At 27.8% G+C, this 25,225-nt stretch overlaps 3 protein-coding genes across 6 annotated transcripts; 2 read left to right on the top strand and 1 right to left on the bottom strand.

Moving 5' to 3' along the window:
- LOC145191306 (intraflagellar transport protein 81 homolog) lies at positions 1 to 14,119 on the top strand. Of its 2 annotated transcripts, XM_090066218.1 has the most exons (24): positions 1 to 550; positions 636 to 705; positions 812 to 915; positions 1,000 to 1,180; positions 1,453 to 1,542; positions 1,623 to 1,688; positions 1,918 to 2,028; positions 5,996 to 6,080; positions 6,169 to 6,236; positions 8,395 to 8,490; positions 8,630 to 8,725; positions 8,951 to 9,013; positions 9,316 to 9,399; positions 9,568 to 9,630; positions 10,680 to 10,766; positions 11,499 to 11,627; positions 11,734 to 11,823; positions 12,010 to 12,096; positions 12,348 to 12,419; positions 12,507 to 12,586; positions 13,034 to 13,079; positions 13,162 to 13,233; positions 13,572 to 13,713; positions 14,009 to 14,119. In XM_090066218.1, exons 1-23 carry the CDS (start codon positions 477 to 479, stop codon positions 13,671 to 13,673), a joined length of 2,016 nt encoding a protein of 671 aa, XP_089922344.1. In that variant the 5' UTR covers positions 1 to 476; the 3' UTR covers positions 13,674 to 13,713; positions 14,009 to 14,119. The 2 variants fall into 2 exon arrangements, with proteins under 2 accessions (XP_089922344.1, XP_089922343.1); XM_090066217.1 differs by lacking the exon at positions 14,009 to 14,119 and having other exon boundaries at positions 13,572 to 13,801.
- A 1,099-nt stretch (positions 14,120 to 15,218) lies between these two features.
- Positions 15,219 to 18,334, top strand: LOC145191605 (TLC domain-containing protein 5-like). 3 transcript variants are annotated; one of them, XM_090066221.1, is made up of 2 exons: positions 15,219 to 15,345; positions 15,755 to 16,561. In XM_090066221.1, the coding sequence occupies exon 2, from the start codon at positions 15,759 to 15,761 to the stop codon at positions 16,428 to 16,430; it is 672 nt and encodes a 223-aa protein (XP_089922347.1). In that variant the 5' UTR covers positions 15,219 to 15,345; positions 15,755 to 15,758; the 3' UTR covers positions 16,431 to 16,561. The 3 variants fall into 3 exon arrangements, with proteins under 3 accessions (XP_089922347.1, XP_089922346.1, XP_089922345.1); XM_090066220.1 differs by lacking the exon at positions 15,755 to 16,561 and adding an exon at positions 17,042 to 18,334 and having other exon boundaries at positions 15,266 to 15,345; XM_090066219.1 differs by lacking the exon at positions 15,219 to 15,345 and adding an exon at positions 17,042 to 18,334 and having other exon boundaries at positions 15,753 to 16,845.
- A 3,481-nt stretch (positions 18,335 to 21,815) lies between these two features.
- On the bottom strand, positions 21,816 to 24,471 carry LOC149882365 (radial spoke head 1 homolog). Its single transcript, XM_090067035.1, has 7 exons — positions 24,072 to 24,471; positions 23,707 to 23,820; positions 23,450 to 23,555; positions 22,967 to 23,100; positions 22,721 to 22,813; positions 22,227 to 22,301; positions 21,816 to 22,101 (listed from the first exon to the last, which is right to left on the bottom strand). Exons 1-7 carry the CDS (start codon positions 24,114 to 24,116, stop codon positions 21,982 to 21,984), a joined length of 687 nt encoding a protein of 228 aa, XP_089923161.1. The 5' UTR covers positions 24,117 to 24,471; the 3' UTR covers positions 21,816 to 21,981.
- Between the last annotated feature and the right edge of the window lie 754 nt (positions 24,472 to 25,225).

The raw sequence follows: 25,225 nt of genomic DNA, 5'->3' as shown, positions 1-25,225 counted from the left end.
AAATCGAAGCTTTTGTCGCTAAGTCTATGCTTTTGTTTATGATTTTGTGTATATAGCTCTTAACTGTACCTAGAATAATTAGTTGATTAGCATTAAATCTTAGATATTGATTGAATTTATCTGTTAAAGCAAAATTTCATTAAATCTTTATAATATAGTAGAAAAACACAACAAAATTGATTTTTTTTTAAATTATCTGAATATAATAATTGTAAAACTTAACGCTTATTTCATTTTACTATTGAATATCATAGTAGATATTCTTTCTTTCCTCTTTTAAAATCTAATCTGCTATCTGCTTAGCATGTTTTATAACCCAGCCATGACCATTTTTTAGTTTCCTCTTTACTTAAGAGTAAATTTCAGCACTTCATGCAAAAGAAATAATTCCAAATTGAATGAAGTAAATCCAAGCTGTTCAAGAAGTTTACATGCTTTAATTTAAAAAGTTCTTATTAATTTTTTATTAATAAAAGATGGGAGAGCAACTAAAATTTATTGTTGATCAGTTAAATGGATATCCATTTAACAAGAGTTTCAATTTAATAAGGTATTTAACATTTTAATTTTTTTAGTTTGCAAACAATTTTTTTCAATTTAGTATTTTTGATTTTTGACTTTTTTTTTTAATGTAGTTTTGATTCTCTTAAACCAATCCAGTTACTTCAGGTTTTAAATGATGTAATCACAGAAATCAGCCCTCAGGTATTAATGATCAGATTTTACGTTTGCTCTAAAGTTTACATTTCTTTCCACAAATGAGTTGTTTTAGTGCATTTTTCATTTTGAAAATTTTTTAAAAATTGATTAGGAGTCTTCAGATGTGCGGGAAGAAGATCCTGAACAGCGAGTACTACGAATGCTTAATTTTCTGCGAGTAATGAAATATAAGCCCAAAACAGAAAATGGAAATGTGTAAGTCATTCTTTGTCAAATTATCTGAAGTTTATTTCTTTTTTCTTTATTATTGTTTATAATTTGCATATTTGTTTTTTAAAGGAGTACTTTTCGGCAAGGTTTAGTCCAAGGAGATAAGCCTGTTGTTTATCCTATTATACAATGGTTGATAGAGAGTTTAGCAGACTTGAAAAAGAGAGCATACTTAGCTCGTTATCTTGTCAAGTTGGATATTCCACATGACATGTTTATAGACAATGAAATAACTGAAACTCACAATACAGTAAATATTTTAAAATACTGTTTTATAAATGAGAACTCTACATATTTTTAAACGATCAAAATTTAAATTTTGAAATTACGAATTTTAAAAAAGTTTATTAAAAAATACTGTTAATAAGAATGATCTTTTGAAAGCTTATCAATCAGCTTTTGTGATTTTAATTATTAGGCAATATTCACTCAAGTAATTTCTAGCACACATATTGGATTTGTAGTTTGTTAAAGTTTAACTAATGCTAAAAAATGTATTCTCAGTAAGATTTTTTTTTTTAGTATTTGGAATTGATTGAGCAGTTTAAAGAACTACACAAAGAAACTGAGCAGATCAAAGAAACAGGAATCTCAGCTGCTGAAGTTAAAAAAGTGAGTTAAAAAAGTTTTATAAAGCTTTTGCTTTTTTTTGGATTTATTTACTTTTAAGATTCTTTTGCTTTTATCTTAAGGATATTTTAGCAATGGAAGAAGAACAGGAACAATTAAGAAAACGAATCACTAGAGTAAAAAAGAGGGTATTATAACTTACAAATTTTATTATGTATTCTTCTTTTTACATTTTTGTTTTGTTGCAACAACTAAAAATAGTATTAGAATTATTATGGTAGTAGGTTAATTTTATTGCAGTTTGAGCCTTGGATTATTGTTTCTGTTACATTTGATTTGTTTACACTTCTCTCTAAGTTAAATCCATTTGTTGACTAAATCTTGCAAATATAGGATAAATCTTTAATATTTATTTAGGTTGATGCTGTGGCAAATAAAGAAAAACTAATGGCTGCTGCAAAACAACTCCGGCAAGAGCGTGAAAAAGAAGCCAAACTTAGTGAGCAGAAACAGACACAAAAAAGTCAGGTTGTTAGATTTTATTCATGAATTACTTGATTAGTCATGGTCAAAATAGTTATTACTGGTAATCATTCTTCCTATAAATTATACATATATATGATTATTTAGTTTGTATAGTATGTTATATATATATTATACAAACTAAATAACAAGCTAGGTTTATATAACATTACTTAAAGTTTCACGCAATAGCGATCATCAGATGAAAGTATATACCTAGAGAAAATATTTATTTAAATAGTAAAGCTAATACTTCTTTTTTCTTAGGTGATGATTGCTATTCCATGAAACTTTAAAGTTACATAAACCTAGTTAATTATTTAGTTTCTATAACAATAAAAATAGTTAATATATTTGCCATACTTATGCTATGCTGTATTGAGCACTCTTACTAGAAATGTTAACATTTCTACAATATTTTTATTCTAGAAATACTAACATTTCTACAACATTTTAGCCCAGTTATCAATTTTAGGTAGTAGGCAGAATGAAATATGGATGTATTTAGTCAGTATAACTGGCAGAAAGTGATTATAAAAACCGATATTTACCTAAAATTGACATCTTACTATATATAGCTGAGAGTAATTTGTTCTTCTATTTGGGTCAAGTTCTTAAAGTAACTAGAATACCTAATCATTTTAAAGCTTTTTTTTTTTTTTTTTTTTTTTTTTATAGAAAAAGGGTTTACCCTCCTGTATATAGAGGTGATGTCATATTTTATTACTATGTATAACTAAGACAAATTTGATTTTCTACTTAGGCCAAATTGTATAATTCAGTAATAGGTCTTAGCATTTCTAACATTATTATGGTAAGAGAGAGGGGGGCAGCTTTGAATGGGGGCAGCTTTGAAAAAATGCATTTTTGAAGCGTTTTTGTATTTAAACTTAATAAAACTAAATATTTTGTGAAGATAATATTTACTCTCGCAGTTGTCACCTGTCTTTCCTGGCATTTGGCACAATCTGAACAATATATATGATTGGTTTGTTTTTGAGGACAAATTGTAAACATTTGGATATAAAGTTATTAGAATTTTTTGACCACGTTTCTAACTAGTGAGATGTTTAATGTTATTTGTAAGATAGGATAACTCATAAGATTTACAATTAAGCAGAAAATGTCAATTAATGAGATAATTTTGTTTGGAAAAATTATTGTTTATTACTTAAATCGCTTTGGGGCAGTTTTGAATAAAATGAATGAGGCACCTTTGAATCGCTGTTTAAACTTCTTGCACTTTATTGCTTGATTATTGTGGCCTAAATTTTAATTATTTAAAGATAAAAATGGTTTGAAATTATAAAAAAAAGAGAGTTAGAGAAGTCATATAGGATGATGTTAATAATGCTGTTCTCCAAGTTGCAAATGGATTAATGAGGCCAAACAAAGCTGCTATAACTTATAATATAAATTGTAATACTTTACATTACAGAATAAAGAAGTATAAAAACTTATTATCTAAGACCAAGCTTGGTTTGACAACTAATTATACTGTCGCACAAGTATTAAATAAAGATAAGGAAATAATGTTAAGAGATTACCTAATAAAAAGCTCTAAAATGAATTATGGCTTGACATACCCAACTTAAACTTAATCCATTTCCATTTTTGTTATAATCGTGTTTTTTTGAAGTTTAAGGTTTAGTTGGTTTTGTAAGTTTTTGTATTTTTAAAAAATTGCTTCTATTTACAGCTTAAATAGCTTTATATAACTTTTGTTAGATCAACTCTTTAGAATGATTGTAAGATTAATAATTTAGAAAAAATAACTGATTTTTACTATTTGAAACTTAAACTTAATGAAATTTTAAAATAAATCAATGCTTTATTTTAAAAAAAAAAAATTTAATCTTTAATTATTTCCATTTGTCAGAGATAATTCAAAGCTCCCTCAGGTGTGTATTTCTTCAACATGGGCGTAAATGTTCGAAACTGCCCCAACCTGAGGGGCAGTTTTGAACATTTGCGCGCATGTTGAAGAAATACACACCTGAGGCAAATTTTCGCGCACGTTGAAGAAATAAAGATTCTGAGTTATTTTTTAGCACAAAATTTATTTAGACACTGCAATTTTATTCCTTAATTATTGTTTTAATTATTCAGAAGAAAAAAAGTGGTTTGAATAATTAAAATATTGATTTTTAAAAAAAAGTTAAAAAAATGTTCAAAGCTGCCCCCCTCTCCCCTATATTTAGAAGAAAGGGATTTTTTTGGATAGAGGCATAAAGTTAAGTTAGGAGTGCAATAAAGATATTGTTGATTCAGTATACAAAAATTGAATTTTCAACATCACTAGTGCTTCTGAAATTTAAACACTTTATTTTCTAGGGAAAATCAGAAATGTTATTATTATAAAAATTGAATTTATAGTTAGATTTACATCATGTTATTTTTTTTTTCTGTTTTACTAATGTTTGATAAGCCTGCTAAAACTACTCCTTTGTTGCTGCCCTAGAGAGCTGGTCTGATCTTTGCTGCACAGAGACTAGTAATTCCTCTTGATCCTCATTTTGAAAATTATTCACAAATCAACCTTTGCTGCTCTGAATCAACCTTTACTGCTCTTTCAGAGCTGTCATTAACAACTTCCAGTCTATTGAAAAATCATACTGAGCAGCTCCAGTTACATATTCCATATCTGGAATACCAAAAAGCTGGTATTCCAGCTAAGGAACATTTATATCTGTATGATATGGGTACATGTTAAGGCTTGTCTTCTTTAGAATATCTTAGATATTTTTCATAGCAATCCAGGGAACTTTTTCTCCTTTCTTTTAAAATTCTTGTCAAGCTTCTCCTACTGCTTTTGAGTTCTTATTCTTGCTTTTTTTTTCTTACTCTATGTTTTCTATAATCTAGTATAAACTATATATAGAAATTACAATTGTAATCCGACATAGTCATACATACCCTACACACTGCATTGTGTAATAATTATTCAACAATTAAATGTAGTTATTTAATTTGTGCATAAAAATGAACTTCTAAGTTGCATTTAAAATTTTTTTTACAAAAAAAGACCTGCTATGCAAAATATAATGCCTCTCCTACCTATGCCTAAAATTTTGTATGCATTCATTACAATTACAAGTATAAGAGTAATTCTCTGGGCTTTCCTTATACTATAGTCTGGCAATATTCCATCTTTGTAACCTCCGCCTATTGAGGTTTTTTATAATGCAAATGTTTTCTGGACAGTTAGAAAATCCAGAATGCCTCGCTCTGTGATCCTTTCCAATTGCACAAGCAATTAAAATACTATTTAGCTTTTATATTTATCCTCCCTTTCTTACTTGGGGAGGGTGAGCCCCTTTTCTATATGAAGCTTAGAGATAATAGAAATGCTTAGGTATATCATTTACTTAAAGAATTTAAATAGAAGAACAAATCAGTCTCAGTTTTAAATAGTAATACATTTTTTTTTAGTTAAATATTGATTTTTTCATCACTTTCTCCCTGATTAAAGTTTTAATCACTTTCTGCCTGATGAAAGTTTTTTCTGCCTGATGAAAGTTATGCCTAATACCTAAAACTGATAACTAAAATGTAGCATCTGGAAAAGTTACCTTTTTTAAGTTAATTTTTAAGGTGTTCACCAGTCTTCTGAAGAATGATAAATTTTTACACACAAATTTGACTGGTAAAAATCTTAAAAATCATCTGGCATAAAACATTTGGGGCTTAAAATTATTTTAATCATTAGGGTTAGGGTTAGAGTTAAAAATCATGTGACATAAAACTTTTTGGGCTTAAAATTATTTTAACCATTCCAGGTGAGGACAAGCTGAATTTCTAAAATTGAAAAAATTTAAAAGATGTTTAGTTTTGAAAGATGTTTTAGTTTTTACTTTATTACTTTTCCATCTTATTACTTTTCTAAATCTTATATCATTTTATTATGAAATGTTTTTGCCCATTTATTCAGTTTGTACATACATTTATTCAGTTTGTACATACATTTATTCAGTTTGTGCATACAGAACAAAAATTGAATCGACTTCAAGTTCAATTAAAAGACTTAAGAGCATCAGCAGTTGGAATTTCAGCTGAAGGTTGAGACTTATAAATTATTATGTTTATATTGCTTTGGTTATGCATAATACATGGTGAAAATAAATTTTTTCAATTAATTTTTTCCAGGTTTGGTAAAAAGGTTGGAAGAAGAAAATCAAGTGAATTTGTTTTTAACAAAAGAAAAGCTTCCTAAGGTTTATGTTTTTATCAAATTTACAAATTTTTTACATCATCCTATATATATACATATACATATGTACACAGTTACATGCAAAAGTTTATAAACAGCTAGATTTTTCAAGTTTTTTTGTCATAACTTTTTGACTTTTCACTGAATGAAACTTTAAACAATTGTTTAATTGTTTTCAACAATTGTTGTATAATGTGATTACATAGCATAATTTACTTCATTACTAAAAAATGATAACTTGTAATGGAAGGGAGAAATTCAAATTTTATTGAAAATAAAATCATGTAAAAGTTTATAAACAATTGAAAAGTTTAAAAAAAAAAAATATTATTTCTAATTCCTCCACAATTTTTCATCACACCACATTAGTATTTTGTTGGATAGCCCCTAGATTCTAACATTGCTCAACAACAGCAATGCATAGAGTAAACTAAGTTGATAAAAACATCTATGGGGATTTTTTATTGGTCGGTTTTTCACCCTTTAACTGATGATTAAGATGTTCCCAAAGATTTATATCTGAACTTTGAGAAGGCCAGTTCAAAATTGAAATTTAAATCTGGACTTTGAGAAGGCCAGTTCAAAAGTGAAATTTGTTTTGAATTAAAAAATTTTTGATAGAATTTACTTGGTGCTTTTGATCGTTGTCTTGCTGGAAAATCCAACCATGAGGCATTTTGTCTTTTCCATGTGGCAACATAACATACTTGATTATATCTAAATATAAATTTTGATCCATTATGCCTTTAATGTGATAAAGTGGACCAATAGAATCACAGCTAAAAGACCGCCAAGCCATTATATTGTCACCACCATGTTTAACAGTTGGCATCTGATACTTAGTAGCAAATCTTTCACCTTTTGGACATCTCACATAGTTAATATCACTGCTACTGAATATCCAAAACCTTGATTTGTCCCTGAAGACTTTTTACCATTCTTTTGAAGTCCAATTCAAATGATCTTTTGGAAATTTCATTTGGGCTAATTGATTATTTAATAATATTAATGGTTTCTTGGCAGGATGATAACCAAACAAATTATGCTTATGCAAGCAACATTTTGTAGTATCTATGCTATACTTAACACCATAATTTTTGCTCAAAATGCCATCTTGTTTATCTCACCAAAATACTGTCTTGATATTCTGTAGTTATCATTGGCCTACCTGTATGATGCTTGTTTTCTAGTGTCTTACGTTCTCTAGATCTCTTAACTTGTACACTAATTGTTGATTTAGCCACATAAAGCTCATAAATTTGCTTACAAAGAATCATCTTCTCTACTGTACATATTATTAAATTTTTTCTTTTCTTATGACTATTCCTTAGACTTTACCAATTTTTTAAAATTCACTTCTAATTAAATACTATCTCTAGTAAATTAGTTTTAATATTAATATGTATTTCTTTAAACTTCGATTTTTTTTTTTATAGGGCATAGAACTGTTTATAAACTTTTACAACATGTTTTCAATAAAATTTGAACTTCTTCTTTCAGTTAAAAATTTTTTAGTAAGTTATATTATGCAATCACATTAAAGGAACTATTGTTAAAAATTGCATTTGTTTTTAGTTAAAAGGCAAAATGTTATGACAAAAAAAATTGAAATATTTAGCTTTTTACAAACTTTTGCACGCTACTACATAAGTTCACATAGATACACACATATATAGTATAAGACGTAAAGAGAGAGTAGGGCATTTGTATGATTGTGGCCATATTCACACAACTAAAAGCACAATTAAAACTAAAATAATTAAAGTTAAAACTTACAATAATTAATTTAAAGGTAATATTAAAGCCAAAATTAAAGCTAAAATACTTAAAGTTAGTTATAAATTAATATTAAAGATACAATTAAAACTACAATAATTAAAATTAAAACTTAAAGATTAAGATAAAGTTGTTTATTTCTTTTAATTTTTTATTATTTTTTTAATTGTTTATATTTCAGTTAATCATTACTTTAAAGTTTACTTTCTGACCAATAATAGTATAGCATCCAATCACGGCCCCATCCCAAACATGGCCCATCAAGTTCTCCAATTATTTTGTTTATGGATACAATAATTATGTTAATTATGTTAATGGATACAATAACTATTACATATGAAGTAGTTTTGTTAATTTAAATTAAACTGACCTATTTATTTGTGCAGGAGATAAAAGCAAAGAAAGTTTACTTATCAACTCTGCAAAAAGTTGCTGATGAACCAGCTATGGGTCAAACTGAATTGGATGCACTTAACAAAATGGTTTGAATTTGTGAATTAAACATTAGCATTTGATATTTAATGTTTTAAATAGGTTTTTTTTTCAATTTTCAAAAGTTTAATTTGCTGTAATTTGCAACTGCTATAGTCAAAAAAAGTTCATTCAAATTATTCATTTTAGATTAAGGTGTTATCATCAGAAACAAATACTTTGGTTGAGAAAAGAATGGCAAGAAGTGATCCCATGGATGATAAGATATCTGTATTCAGACAGCAGGTTTGTAAGAACCTTAATATTTTTTTTTTGGTCCAGTAACTTTCTGAAATTATTTAAGCCAATTTTTTGTTTGTTTTTATATGTTTTATTTGTAATATTTCATTTATATTTTCACCACTTCATAAACTATTGTTTCATTTTAAATTATAGTTTTTACTGTTTGTATCATTTATTTGAAGTTTATGCTTTTCTATAATGTCTAAATTTATTTAACTTTATTTAAAGGCTGCTGTCATTGCAAACAAGAAAAATTCAGCTGCAGAAGCTTTGCAAGAGGCTATGGATGAAGTATTTGAATTTAGTTTCCTTTTGATTGTTGAATTTTGAAAATAGCTGCTCTTAGCAGAGCTTTATTTTAAACTAACTTTTTTGTTGTTTCTTGTTATATTACAATATTTTTGATAATTATTTGATGTTTTACAACTGTTGTTGGAACTGTTAATTTTTAATTTTAACTGTTAATTTGATAATTATTTGATGTTTTACAACTGTTGTTGGAACTGCTAATTTTTAATTTTAACTGTTAATTTGATAATTATTTGATGTTTTACAACTGTTTGTTTGGAAAATAACTTCTTAATATTACCTAGTACCATTCTTTTGAATCTGATGCAAAAGAAAAAAGAGAAAAATTGAAAGATTCAGATGGCATTGAGATTCTTAAAGGAGAAGAGGTAATCAATATATTATTTCTATCTTTCTCAATACAGCCATTTATTACTTATATCTTATTTATATTATTTATATCATATATTATTTCTATCTTTTCTCAATACAGCCATCTTTTTTTTAATAAAACAACATATAATACACAATTTTTTTGCTGTATACTTTTTATTTAGTTTAAACGCTATGTAAACAAACTGAGGGGGAAAAGCACTTTGTACAAGAAAAAAAGATTAGAAGTATTCTTTTTTAAAAAATTTTTTTCATTTGTTTGCGATATTATTATCTTGCAAAGTTTTTCAATTTTTTACAAAAGAAAATCATTTTAATGTAATATTGTACTTTATCAGCAGTCATTTTACAGTTTTCTTCTTTGCAAACTTTTGCAATACTGTTTCCAACTTCAGGGGTTATTATATATATACATATATATATATATATATATATATATATATATATATATATATATATATATATATATATATATATATATATATATATATATATATATATATATATATATATATATATATATTCACACCATTATATATATGTGTGTTTGTATATTTATATATGTGAGTGTGTGTGTGAAATTGAATTGTGTAGAAGCAATCTTATAAAGTGGTAGAAAGAATTGATGTTATGTAATTTCCTTGTATAAATGGCTTTTAACTAGAAATCTTTGTGAATATATTTTAAGTGGTTTTTTATGATGGTATTAGAGGATTTTTATATTAAGTATAAATTGAAGAAAAAAATTTCTAGAGGGTGGTGAATAAAGGGAGAGATGTAGAATTCCAATTTTGTGTTCTCTGCAAGAGAGCAACAATATGTGTGTGTTTATATACACATATTGTTGCTCTCTTGTATATATATATATACATATATATATATATATATATATATATATATATATATATATATATATATATATATATACACACATATATATATATATATATATTTATATTTATATATTTATATATATTTATATATATATTTATATATATTTATATATATATATATATATATATATATATATATATATATATATACATATATATATATATATATATATATATTTATATTTATATTTATATATTTATATATATTTATATATATTTATATATATATTTATATATATATATATATATATATATATATATATATATATATATATATATATATATATATATATATACATATATACATATATAAACATTTTCATTTTAGAATTTTACATTTTCAATAGTTTTAACTTATGAAATAACCAGCATGTTAATTTTAGTTGTCAGAGATTCAAGCTGAAATTGGTGTTTTGAGTCGCACTGAAGAAATTTTAAAATCTAAGGATGAACAAACTCGTGCTTTTTTGGTCAGTCCTTTATTGTGTGTTTTTAGTTTTTATTCAAATTCTTTTTTATTCAAAACCTTTTACTCAAAGTCTTATTACTAGCAGTTTAAGCCATATATAGTAATTGTAATAATGGTAATTGCAATAATAATTGTAATACACTGATTAGTAGTGCTATGCAGAGTGCATTCACTTCCAAATTATATCATAAAGATACAGACTCTATTGAATTTTATTGTCATTAAAAGTTAAAATTCTTTTTGAAATAGATTAAAGGTTTACAATTTTCCTGTTTATTTTTTTGTAGTGCATTTTAATTCACAAAACAGGGTTAAGTATCTTTTTATCCAAAGTAATGTCATTACTTTCGTTATCATATATAAATACTATTTTGGGGACTAATGGATATTTGGGGAAAAATTAATATTAAATTTTTGATGTCATGAACTAAAGTATATGGTTTTATAAAAGTTCCTGTTACAGTTAATGAAATAAATTGTTGTAAATATTGGGTAAATATTGCTGTTTTCTTAACTGTGCAGATAAAAATAAGAAGAAACAAAAGTCATTTAAGTTCATTTTTTCTTGAAATTCACCTTTTTTTTTTTTTTTTTTTTTTTTTGCTGTTAAACAGAAAAGAATTTTGATGACACAAAGTTGATTTCAATCAATATCATTTTTCTTTTCTTTTTGTGACAATGAGTTTTTACATGTGACATGTTTAAACTCCAAAAGAATCTTTGTTAAATTTAGTCAAATCTTGAAGCAAAACATGGTGTATCTGGTTTCCACACCACTAAAGAAGAATTGGAGAAAGTCTCTACGATAAAGAGTGAATTGGATGAGCAGAAAGGAAAAACTCTTGAAGATATATCACAAATGGTAAATTAGCCTAGATTTAAATCCCCAATAAAGAATATATTTTTTTAAAAAATAAACAATATTATTTTATATCTTTTTGAAATTTTGATAAATATTTTTAATACAGGTGGTTCAATTAACAAATACAATTGCCCAAAAGAAGAGTACTCTAGCACCAGTCATTGTGGAGTTGAGACCTTTAAGGCAACAGTGTCAAGTAGATTTTTTTCATATATGCCTTTTTTATATATATTAACCTTTTTTTGTGTCTATTTTTCAAGCTTAGTAGAGCTGAGCAGACCCATTTGCACCTTCTCTTTTAGTTTGTATTCAATTTTAAAATTATAATCTTCATTTCTTATCATAGTTTAACTTAAAGTGCTGGCATTAATTTCTTTTGAAGGAATTGACTGTAGAGTATGAAGAGCGAAAATCTGTGTATGAAACAACTGCTGCTGGTTTAGGGAGCAATATGTCAAAATTGGAACAAGTAAGGCTGTAGTCATCTTAGAAAGTTTAATCTCAGTTGTTTTAATTCTGAGAGTTACTTTTTTATTTAGTTTAGTTGTTAAGTTTTCATAATTTATGTTTGATATTGTTTTTTGGGATGTGTAGATATTCACACTCAATCACAACTTTAGCTCATTTTACTTGGTTTTTCTTAAAAAAAAATTGTGGATGAAGTGTTAGAATGTAGCATTTTTTATTTATTATTGACGCCGTGTGTATTTAACACATTAGGAAGTAAAAGCATCACGTGAGGAAGTTTTGAGCGAAGAAAGAAAATATCACCACCTTGAGGCCATGATTGAGGTTTTATTTACTATTTGAAAAGGTTTTTCAATGAAATAAATGAGTTTTCAAGTTTGATGAAATTTTTTAATTCTATTTCCTTTTCAGATTCTTGATTTGCAAATGGAACGCATCGAGGAAGAAATGAAATCATATGTTTCAAATAATTCTTCAAAAAAATCTTACAGGTGATTTTTTGTTTAGTAAGCTTTAATAATTTGATAGCTATAGAGACTGGACACGGTAGTGACAACAATGGCAAATCCTGTGATTCTAACCTTAGCTAACAAGCGCTTCCTTGAGGTTACTTTATTGCAGAGGCAAAAAGTGAAACAGATACAGCAGCCGGAAGCGTTTAGAGTAAAAGTTGCACATTTATCAATTAAACTTCGTCTAGCTATCTTCTTGTTTCTTTTTTGTTTTGTGTTTTTTGGGTTCAAAAAGAAAAATGAAATATCACCTTTTATTTAGTCCCCCTCCTCTTTCTCCTTTGCCACGCGTAAAAAAGCTAAGTCTGCCGCTGAGTGACAGGGTATTCTTTAGTAGTGTCAGGATGTAATTGTGTTAAATAATAAAAAAGCATTTAACGCCTCTTTTAACAGCTTATCAAATTGATCGTTAATATCATTTTATAGAGATCAATATACTCAGAAAATACATGAGCAGGAAGTCCTCGGGAAGGTAAATTTAAAACTTTAGTATTTGAATATCATTAGATGACTTTTCAGTTTTTTAAAACTTTTTTCGTTTTTTAATGACATAGTCTCTTAAAGAGCAACAGAAATATGTTCGTGAAAGTCATGGTCCAAATCTTCGTCAGATGAAAATGTGGAGTGTAAGTAGAAATTATATCTCAGTGAAGTGTTATGTATATTAAAAACTTTATGTATAAGCTAAGTCTTTGGCATTAAGAAGTGGAATATCTTGCGATTAATGATTTTGAAGTCTTCTTCCTATTTAACCTCTAATTTTGTGATGTAAATGTGTCTTGTTTAAAATCTTCTGTTTTATCTCTTTTTTTTGTTTCTTTAAGTTTTTTTTCTAATTTGTTATGCTAAACTAAAAATTAAAATTTGAAATTAAAATCATGTTTTAAAATTTAAAAACTATTAAAAATGTTTTTAAATTTAAGTTAAAATTATATTTTTAAGAATTTAATGAATTGTGTTTTAGGATTTATCGCTGCTAATGAAAACAAAGAAAAATTTATTGGGGCAAAACGTTTTACAAGACGAAAGTCCTACACATTATGAGCTGGATCATTTGGTGTTGTAGTTGTTAAAGCGGTTGCTTTTTGCACAACAAAACCTTTTATGTAAATACAATTATATGTTATCTGCCTACGAAAATAAATTTATTTGTAGAGCTTTTGTAAATATCTTAAATATATATCATAAATATGGCGTTAGCTGAATGCTCGATTGGGATAAATGTTAGCATATGTATGGAGCCGAAATATCAAAAAACCTTAAAAGCTTTTAGTGTGTTTTTAAAAAAATACTTCATGCTCTTTAAAAAATTTTAAAGATTTTTAAGAAATGTTATTAAGAATAAATCTTCTTAAAAATATTTTTATAAATTTTAAATCCAAATGAAAAACGTTTTTATAGCAAAAGATGAAAGATTAATATTTGCAGTGGAGAGGCAACCGAGCAAGTCGTTTGGTGTCCAGACATAACGTGGCATATGACTTTGCAACAGCAATAAAATAATATTATTAGTATTCTTGTGTTAGTTATTGATGAGTCTATAGTATTTTTTTAAGCGACTGAAAATATCTCAGCTGGGTGTCGCAGCAAGATTTCATTAAACTTTTATGTTTCCCTTCTTATACATCGTTTTCACTACGGTATCAATAAATGTTCTAACAGTATTCTCACTCGATTTCCGGGTCAATAAAGCAATATCATTGCATCTCAAGCCCGTTTTGATGGAGAAACTTCAGTAATTTTACATTATGTGCAATTGCGAATGAACAAAAATTTGATAGAGTTTTTTTAATGTGCTGGTATTTTATTTTTTCCGTATTTCAATCCTCCATCCTTTGTTACAATCCTCTACCCTTAAAATTACAGCAAATCGTTCAGTCGATAAAATTATCTCAAAATTGTTCTTTGATCTTCTTTCACTCAAAGCAATAGAGATAATGCTTGGTCAAAAGGATTAATGTTTGATTTTGATTTCTATTCATAAAGCTGTAATAATTATATAAAAGCTTGATAATAACAACGTTGTTTTTATTTTTGCTGATTTTTGGCAAAAATGAAAAATGATTTATTTTCAGAGTGTAAGCAATGTCTATGAACCCAAGAATTTCTACTACTTCCTCAGTTTGAGAAATTCGATCAGAAACTCTTCTTGTCGTGTTGCCTTCATTGCTATCACTATTTCCTTGATTTGGCATGTCAGTTAACAGACTCGAACGCTGACAAAGTGAAATTTTGATATATAATGGTAGTTTTATATCCTTAAGGTAAAAAATCTGAGAGTACTAAAATCAGCATCACAGATAAAAATAACAAATATACATATGACGAATTAACTTTTTCAAACGGGTGTTCAGGTTGCGACACATCTCTTTTTGTTGTTTCCATCAGCGAATGATTGTGTTCTAGAAGATATTTCTAGAACGACCAATTTGCAAATTTATCGAATATTATTATAGCGACTGTAAAGTATTTCGAGAATGTTTGATTGGGAGTTTAATAAACAATAAACTAAAAGTTTCAAATTCTCAGCGATAATATTGTATTTCGGCTATCACGTTTCCAATTTTTTGATTTTCACGTTCCTACTTTTTATTTTGTTGCGTAACTTTCTTAAACCTGTGTTGTTGCACACGCCGTTTTCACGATTATGCTGATTGGACCTCTATAATTTTCTTTTATACTAAAATTCTTCACCTAAACCACGAAGGTTCAAATGCTAACATCTTCTTTATTAGGAGGTGCATATCTTTGTATATATGCATATCTATATGCATATGCACATGCTATCTATATGTATATATTCATACATACATACATACATACATACATACATACATACATACATACATACATACATACATACATACATACATACATACATACATACATACATACATACATACATACATACATACATACATACATACATACATACATACATAAATACATACATACATACATACATACATACATACATACATACATACATACATACATACATACATACATACATACATACATACATACATACATACATACATACATACATACATACATACATACATACATACATACATACATGTGATGTTATGTTTTGTTTTGTTGTTATAGATTGATTTTTTCTCAAGAATGATTCATTGCTTTTAGAAATATGTTTCTTCAATTAACTATATCATTAGTAATATGGTCTACTTATTATTTCCTTTTACAAAATACTTTCCATAAAAACAGTGTTGAGTGGATATCACGTGTAGTTGCTCTTACACATTCATTTATTTCCTGTCTACTAGCTGAGTGGTGCATTTTTACAACTCCTTGGCTATTTGACAAACTTGGTGATGCAAATATAGATGAGTATAATTTTGCAGTTTATGTCAGTGCTGGATACTTTATGTTTGAAACTGCTTGGTGTGTTTACATGAGAACTGAAGGAATGTTAATGTTTTTGCATCATATAACAAGTCTTTCATCACTTATTGCCTGTTCTTTTTTACAAAGGTCAGGAGCTGAAGTTGTGCTTACAACTTGGGGAGCTGAATTAACAAACCCTTTTTTACAAATACGTTGGTTTTTACTTGAACGAAAGATGTATGAGACAAATTTTGCTTTTATAAATGATTTTATTTTCATTGGAATGTTTTTTATAGTTCGACTTGGTTTAGGAAGTGTATTAATGTTTAACGTACATTATTCAGTTAAAACAACTATGCTCTTTAAATTTGGGGGATATTTGTTTTACTTCATAGGATTATTATGGTCCATTCAAATTGCAAAGTTTGCATTTAAACGGTTTTATAAGCTTTCATCAAAAAAATTAGATTAGGTTCTATTTAGCTGTTCTGAGGCGTAGCAAATTTGTAATTATTTTAACCCTTTTTTCTAAATTCAATCTTTAGTGTGTTACATTACATCCAAATAAAATTTCTATTTAATGTAAACATTAGACTAGCATTAGGAATCTAACACACGCAACAAGGTTCCAAATGTGTAAACATTTAATTTTGGTTTGTTAGCAAAATCAAATACTTAAATATGCAAAAATTTTGTTCACAAACATGCTCATACACAAACTCGCACAAATTTCTGGAAATCCTTTTTAAAATATAGTATAGCTAGTATTTGTTTTTAATATTTAAGTATTGAAATTATATTTATGCTTATTTTTTTTAATGATACATCAAGACAAACTGATTTGTGCATCTTGTATCTTGTATTTCTTTGCTGTGGATTTTTTAAATGTAAATATTTTACTATTTTAGTGAAGTGTTCTTTTGTAAAAGACAAAAAACATTTATAATATTATTTTTCAATTTATTGGTTGAAGAAAATTACAGCTGTATTTCTTTTACTGACTATATGAGTGTTTATCATGTTTAAATGAATTGCTATATTTGAATTAATATACCATTATTTCAAATGTTTGCTTTTTTTCAGATATTTACATCAAAAACATGATTGATGTTTTTACTTATTTTGCACTATGGTGCGGTTTATATGGTGCACTTCTGGTTTTTAATAAAAAATGTTCAGCAGAGTGGAATTCAAGAGTTATGGCTTTAATTCATGCAGTTGTTGTGGCACGAAATGTGGAGTTTTGTGTTTTTACTACAAATTTTCATGATTTTGGATTAACCAACACATCTTGTGAAAATATGATAGTTGCTATAAGTGCTGGATATTTTATTTTTGATACAACATGGTGCCTATTTATGAAAACAGAAAGCTTAACAATGATGTTGCATCATTTTCTGAGCTTAATTTCACTATTTGGGGTTAGGTATCTTGACTACTCTGCTAAAGAAGTATTAATTATGTTGTGGTGTGCAGAAATTACAAATCCTTTTTTGCAATTTCGGTGGTTTCTTAGAGAAAGTAATTTACATACTAAGTTGTATTTCAAGATAAATGAACTTGTATTCGTTGTTTTATTTCTATTTATGCGGCTTTTTGTTTCTTCTTATTTGCTCTACATAGTTTGGAACTCTGCTCTAGTGACGTCGCACATTTTGTTTGGAGGAACTGTGTTCCATGTTATCAATTTGTTATTTGTTTATCAGGTTTTTGGGCTGATTTATAAAAGAGTTTTTGGAAAGGTGAATCTTAAAGATGAATAATCTTTTTATTATGTAATTCCTTTCTGTGTACACGTTTTGTTCCTCTATTTTCTACTTAAAGATAGGTTTTAGATAAAATTAGTTAGAATATTTATTTGTATCTTTTTAATGTTTGTTTGCTACCATTTGTTTATTTGAATATCGTTATTATTCAATGTAGGAAATTCAAATTTGTTTTAACACTCTGCAGTGTTATATTTTAAGATTGATTTTTTTACTTCCATAAAACTGGTTAGTAAGGAAAAACTGAGTTCTGATTTAAAAAAAAAAAAAGAAAAAAAAAGGTGTCTTTTTATAAAGAGTTTTCCCTTGTGACAACTTTTTACTCTTTACCATGTTCATCTTTTCAAATGTGATTAATGATAGCCCATCTTTATAATGGAGACCGGCATAAATCAGTAGCTATAGAAAGTTTTGTTATGTTTTTAAAACATCCTTGTTCTTAACAGCCACAGTTATGCAGCAAGCTATACTTGACAGTCCAGTGATCCGCTTTAAGTAACAAACCATTTCAAGTTATTTCGGTATTAACATCCCCTTGTAACATCTTACCAACCAAATGTAAGGCCACAAGCAAGAAACCGGTTTAACATCAGGAGAGAAAAATTAGAAATCTAATTGATAATGCAGAATGACTTGCTGAATAACAATTGGTAAAATCCAGAATGACTTTCTGAATAACAATTGATAAAATCCGGAATGACTTACTGAATAACAAGTAAAACAACGGTGTTATTGAAAAAAAGAAAAAAAATCAAAAAGTTTTTTTTAAAGAAATAAAGATAAAAAACAGTAACCAATTTGGTTTAAAAAAAAAAAAAAGGATGGGTCTAATAATGAGGACACAAGTTTAGTTTATAAAGAAAATTATTCCGACAGTAGATCAGAAAAAGACTTGCATATCCTGTCTTAAATCAAATAAGAGGGTCGCTTGACGAGTTCCGAACTTTGTTTTTCTGTTTTTTATTGAAATTGGGTAAAATTATCTTTAAAATAGTTTTACATAGCGATCAATAAAAGCCTGTTACAAACTTGGTATGGGAATTTTTTTTGGAAAAATTTATGCTCCAAGGGGTAAAGCCTTAGAAATGATGAAAACTACAAAAAGTTGCTAACCAAATTTTTACGATTATGAAAATTATTTAAATTTGTTGATAATATATTTAACAAATTTGAAAACATAACTTTGTGTATATTATTAAACATGATTTTAAAATTGAATAACTTACCCAAGAGCCATCGCTGGTTTGGTAGTACTTTCTAAAGAAATAGAGGGGAGATAAGACCTATGTTGTGTGCAACATTTGGACAAAGTTGAAGAGAAGAAAGTTGAACTGGAAGCTGGAGTGATTATTAAATAAATGCAAGGGTCTTAGCCAGAACTGGATTAACCCATCTCATCAAACCCACATGGATACCTCCTTTGCCTCGGGGCCCCTGATCTTTCACTGACCGTGAGTGCTTGCATAATATTAAACATTATGCAAAGAAAACAGTTGTTAACAAATATGTTTGTATCACTTCTATCACTCATATAAAACCTACAATAAAGTATTTCTGTATTAAAATTAATAGTTATAAAACTTTGAAATAATAATAGGCAAAAATACTTTATTTTTTTTAGATGAAAAAATCAAAAAGGTAGTGTCATTTATATTCTAAAGTTGTTTCTAGATTTACATCCAAGTTTTTCAGTATATTGTCAAAGTTAATTTTGTGCAACATATTTGTCTTGATCATTTCAGCAGGGATAACGAATCGAGCCTTTCTTGTTTAATTGTTGATCTACTTGGATTTTTGAAAAGCTAGTTAACGTAAATGTTAAAAATATGCCTAAGGCGATTTCAACATTTAGAAAGGCACACTCGACGTTGTCTATAACTATTACTTTGTATTGAACGTGTTGTTTTCGGATTTTGATGCAGGAAACTTGGGCGAATATATGAATAAAACTGTTGTAGTTCAGTATATAACTTATTGTTCAGATCTTTATGATAAGCATTTATTAGTTCTTCACAACACTGAGATGTTTGTGATAGTGATAGCTCTTCTAAAAAAACAAGCATGAAAGCAAATTCTATTACTTGCATCTTCTTTGCGATATCTTCTGCTTCTCTTCTAGTGTCTCCTTTCTGTGACTGATCTTATAAAATCTGAGGATGAGACTTTAGGATAGCTTCAGTTGTAACAGCATGTGCTTCCCATCTGGTATCGGAAAGAAACTTTACCAGCATTTCATTCATAAGGCATCCTTTCAGAATCTTCCATCTGTTAGTTGAAGCTGAGAAAAATGTATAGATCAGTTGCACTGTATAGAAGAAGTTTACTGTCTTTAAACAAGAGTCAAAGGCACTTCTCCCTACAAGATTTAGTGAATGGGCAGCACCAAAAAAGGTTTTCATTGCGGTTGGGTCATCATTAAGGTTAGAGTCAGGGTTAAGGTTAAACTACTTAAACATGTATGAATGGTGAGCCCGCATGGTGCGCATTTTAGTCATTACCAGGAATTTAAATTTTTTTATGCGCTTAATTTTTAAGTATTCAAGATTGTACCGAATTCGAATGTATTTCTTTATTTTGATAACACTTGTTGAATTTTCAGTTAACTCTGGACTTAAATTTGTTTACAAAAAAACATTTCTTGAGGACTTGTAGTGCCCCCAAATGCTTTTTCCCCAAGGTACGTGTTTTATTTGCCTAATGGTTAATCCAGGCCTGGTCTTAGCTTTTCTTTTGTATATTCTGTATTTCTGTAATCTTGTTGTAGTGTATGCTTCAACTTTTTATCATTCAGAAATTAGAACATATAATGACAAATGTTGCCAGCACATACCCTACTAGTTATTAATATAGTATAATTTTATATATTAATATAGTATAATTTCACTTTAAAATTTTTGCTTACAGAACATGAATTTTGAAGTTTTTGAACTTAAACTTGAAGCGACTGAACTTAAACGAAGTCACGTGATACTCGTTTGTTTACTTTTCGAACAGTTATTTTTGGAAGCGAATTTTGTGAGCCGTTAGAAATATGAAACAATTTTGAAACACGTAATTTTCGAATTTATGCAACTTTTTACGATTTTGAAAACCCCGAAAATATATTTTATTCGAATTGATAGGATTTCGAAAATCATCAAAATAAATTTTATGCAACTTTTAAAGACACGTTCACACACAATTTTTAGCGAGGTCAAAGCTTCGTCTTCGGCTTCGAAACACGTCGACCTCAATTGTTTTATCTCAAGTAAATATCTTCAAAAAAATGCCGCAAATAAATAAAACTAACTTTAAATAATTAAACAATAAAATTGCATCAAGTAATAAAAGGCGAAAACGAAATTGCTAAAATTTTATTATCAAAAGCTTTGATGTAACTGGCTCAATTCTCAGCAAAGCAAGATCAGGCCGCCAATCAAAAGACAGCGGCCGGTTAAGAAGCACAGTAACTCGAAAAGTCTAAGGAAATCTGAATTTTTCTACGACGAAAAACTCAAGTGAAATGTCAAACGATATCTTCATCTTCATCTATCAACTCAAACTGTTCTAAATATTCTAAAAACAAGTCGAAGGGTCGAAGAGCGCGGAAAAAACCCTTGCTCAGTAAGATCAATAAAGCTAATTGGTTGAGTAATTCTAACAGTCTTAAAAATAAACCGCAGCAATTTTGGAATTAACTTTTTTGGTCAAAAAAAAGCAAATAATGTATTTAAAACATCTAAATCAAGTGAAGCGCAAATCAGGCACAGCGCTTCATCCAAAAAATGCAACGAAAACTGTTAAGCATGAAGAGAATGATGGGGCTCAATGGTTTTTATTTTTTGAAAACTTGTTTTCAGCGATAAACAAAAAAAATAAAAAAAAAACCACTGTGTCTTTAAAGTAACTTCTTTCTTCTTTTTTTGTAACTTTCGGCATTTTAATCATTAAGACTTAATGTCCCGTTCCTACCGTCATATATACCTTTACATATATTTTTATATATTGCCAGGTAATAGCCGAGTTGTACTAAGAAATTTCTTCGTTTAAGCTAAAATAACTTGTTCCTTCGTGGAGAATTCAAAAAAATTGTAATGTCTATTTATTTTCCATTTATTAGCATATTTCCATTTATTTATGTAAACGTTCCTACCGTCTAATACACTTAGTGTATTAGACGGTAAGAACGTTTCACTCAAAATACAAAAAAAGCTTTTGAAACAATAAAGCTTTAACATTTCCCTTAAAAATTGTTATAAATATATATATATTTTTTTTTTACAATACAATTGATTTCTTTTTCACTTCAATTGGATTCATGCTGTAAGTTCTCCAAACAGACATTTTTGGTTTTTCTGTAATTTCTTCATCTGGTGGTTCCAAATTTTCACCCATATTCTAAAGCATTGAAATGTAATTACTCCAGAAAATAAATTTTTTGTCACCCGTCTCTTTTCAAATTATAGTCAAACAATCACCAAAACATTCCACAAAAATCTTAAAAAAAGGTTGTTAGTTCTTACCTTTTCAACGATACTGTACCTTCCTTTTAACTCGATCCCATTTAAAGGGAAGATAAATTTTCCTGCGCCGTTTATCTAAATTTTATTAAAAAAGAAATCCTAAACGAAAATTAAATCCAAAATTAACCTTTTAGCGTTTTACACGTCACTTGACAATATGTAAAATTAAAAATTTTTAAGTCATTGTGTGACAATCAAGTCTATAGATAAGAAGGGCGTCGCGGGTTGATGATGACAAGGAGAATAGAGAGTAGTTTACATACAAGAAGTCAGCAAAAAAAATTTTTTTTCTAAAGTCCTTTACTCGATCAGATAGAAATGATTTCAAATAATTTTAATTCATGTTTATTGAGAATTAGTTAACGAAATTCGTTCAAAGTTTACACAAAATATTTTTCCAAATATAGAAATTTGTGACGGAGAAGGCTAGGGGAAGGGGGGGGGGGAGAATCTAGAGTAAACAGTTTTTATGAGAAAAAAAATTAAAAACACACGTAGTTGTCTTGATATGTTCCTTCAAATACATGGCTGGCAAGCATGATTTGGCATGGCCCGTTAAGCTTTCCCTTGAACCATGTGCCCTCAATCTGCAACAATAAAGTTTTTTTTTTTAATGAATTGAAATTATTCTTTAAAAAAAATAACAGTAAATTTTGGGATAATAGACGTCAAGAACTATGACGCTCTCATCCCTTTGGAAAACTAATTACATGCTATTCAAACTAAAAAGTATAAAAAACCTTTGATCCTGATTGTACATTACAATAAAGCCCACTCCCATTTCGAAGGTTTTTCAACCAACCACCATCGTACGTATCACCGTTGACATACCAATAAATACCTTTTCCATGACGAGTGTCATCTGACCACTCCCCTAAAAAAGAAAAACATGCTTTTATTTCATTTCAAATTGAACCATAATTTGCCAATTCGTGTTTGCTTAAATTTTTTTTTTTTTTAATGTTTCTGGACGCTTTAAAAAAAGGTATTAGTCAAGCTAATATATATATATATATATATATATATATATATATATATATAACTTATTTACAAAAATTTTTATTTCAAGAGCTTATTTATACAAATTGTTCATTTTTCAGAACATAAAATATAACCATTTCAGTAAACTTAAAGATATTTAGAACAGGAACTCATTTGAAATATTTGAACAATCGACAAAATAGATTTATGACAAATTAGTTTAACGTCGGATGTTACATTACCTTCATACTTTGAACCGTCAGGGTATGTCATTACGCCGCTACCATCTTTTTTATTCAATTTATAATCACCTTCATAAATAGCTCCAATAGCAAAGCGATACACCCCCTAACAAGATGGGTAAGTAATAAAAATTAAACTTTAGGAATAATTTTTTTTTAAGGAAAGACAAACCAGTTTTTTTTAAATTGTAGCGATTAAATGTTTACGTCTTAGCTTGCAGATTTTTAACTTGCTTTTTAAGAGAAGGAAATATTACCTTGCCATGCCTTTTCCCAAAAGCATACATTCCCTCGTAGGTATCTCCGTTTGGAAAAAAGGCTTTTCCAATACCATGCCGTTGTTCTTCTTCGTTCCGTTCTCCTTCATAGTGCTAATTTAAAAACAACAAATTTCTAATTCAAAAGAGTTAAAAAGGGTGTTGTGAGTTGTGTTTGATTCGTTTACAGCAAATTTTAAAAAATTAGACCTATGCTATTTTCTCTCAAGGAATAATTTGCTCAAAAATTTTCTTACAAATTTTTCTTCACTTGCATTAAATAATACTTTTAAAAACTTGGCGCATTTTACTGGTCATAGATCTATTTATTCAAAGTCTTCCTTTAAATTTATATCTAAAATTACCCCAAGATTATTATCTTCAGTAGCAAGATCCTCCTCGTCCGACATTTCGAAGCCGCTGCAATGTCTTTTTTCAACAGTAGGAAGAAAAAATTTAAAAAGCGTAAAACAGAATTTATAAAAAATAAAAAATTTTGGAAATAAAGTAACAAGAAAAAATAGGAAAAGATAAAAACCTGGCAGAGGAAAAAAAAGAATGAAAGAAAATAGAAAGAAATAATAAAAAAGAATTTAAGAGAGAAGTTGGAGACGAGTTAGCTTCAAATTTTCCTGTCTGTTGTTGCTTGTTATTTGCTTGATTAGTGCTTTTTTAATAATCTGTAAATATCCTATTTATGTTTTTTGTAAATGTGTACAAGTATATATGTATTTATATATATGTGTGTATTAATTAATTTAATAGCAGATAACTCTTTGCTGCTCTTATCTCTTTTAAATCTTTCTGTTATATGAGTTGTGAATTTTTGAATGTATATTTATTGTAACTAATTCTTGAGGTCTTTTTTTTACGTATGTATTTACTAGTTTTCATATTTATTTGCTTTCATATTTATTAGTTTTCATCATGTTGTATTAGTAAATCACTATTTAAAGTCTAAAACACGAAATATCCTAATAATGCTTATTATTTGAAATTCTAAGAAACAGGAATTTAGTTGGAAACGTCGTTCTAAACTTCGAACGTCGAATTAAAAAAGCTATGTTCGAACAATTATTTCTTCAATTTATCAATTTATAATTTTACATTTAAAAGTAAAAAACGAGCTTTAACTAAACTGGTAAGAGTTTGTAAAGAAAAAGTTGTATTCGGCCCCTGGTAAAATGCCTCGCTTTTAGTGGGTATAAAAATATCCTGCTTGAAAAATTAGACAAATTAGACTTTCTATAAATAAATGAATACTTCATTTAGTTAAACCACTTTATTCAGTCTAATTAGATATTTTACATTTTCAGCATTTTTAAATAATATCGTTTAATGATACTCTACCCAGGCTCTTAAAGTAGAAAAAAGTCGGACATGTTTTGATACATTCCAGAAATTTTAGGATGGCAATAATCTCAGCTAAAAAGAAAGGTTTTATCTTCAATTGAAACTTAAAAACTTTTATTGCATTATAAATTCTCTTGAAAAAAAGAAGATATTAATTTTTTTTAGA

The sequence above is a fragment of the Hydra viridissima genome, unplaced genomic scaffold (assembly GCF_058129835.1).
Source record: "Hydra viridissima isolate aposymbiotic clone 2 unplaced genomic scaffold, HvirCarnegie_v1 scaffold_11, whole genome shotgun sequence".
Lineage (NCBI taxonomy): Eukaryota > Metazoa > Cnidaria > Hydrozoa > Anthoathecata > Hydridae > Hydra > Hydra viridissima.
Note: the sequence above shows the minus strand (reverse complement) of the source record. Positions and strands in the feature narration are given on the sequence as shown.

Excerpts from the sequence above, each read along its gene's own strand:
- LOC145191306 (XM_090066218.1), top strand. The coding sequence starts at position 477 with ATGGGAGAGCAACTAAAATTTATTGTTGATCAGTTAAATGGATATCCA. Across the intron at positions 1,689-1,917 it reads TCACTAGAGTAAAAAAGAGG|GTTGATGCTGTGGCAAATAA; the intron begins GTATTATAACTT and ends ATATTTATTTAG. Across the intron at positions 12,097-12,347 it reads ATATGTCAAAATTGGAACAA|GAAGTAAAAGCATCACGTGA; the intron begins GTAAGGCTGTAG and ends TTAACACATTAG.
- LOC145191605 (XM_090066219.1), top strand. The coding sequence starts at position 16,761 with ATGCTTATTTTTTTTAATGATACATCAAGACAAACTGATTTGTGCATC. Across the intron at positions 16,846-17,041 it reads TTGCTGTGGATTTTTTAAAT|ATATTTACATCAAAAACATG; the intron begins GTAAATATTTTA and ends GCTTTTTTTCAG.
- LOC149882365 (XM_090067035.1), bottom strand. The coding sequence starts at position 24,116 with ATGTCGGACGAGGAGGATCTTGCTACTGAAGATAATAATCTTGGG. Across the intron at positions 23,821-24,071 it reads CTGAAGATAATAATCTTGGG|CACTATGAAGGAGAACGGAA; the intron begins GTAATTTTAGAT and ends TTTTTAAATTAG. Across the intron at positions 22,302-22,720 it reads GAACATATCAAGACAACTAC|ATAAACGGCGCAGGAAAATT; the intron begins GTGTGTTTTTAA and ends AATAAAATTTAG.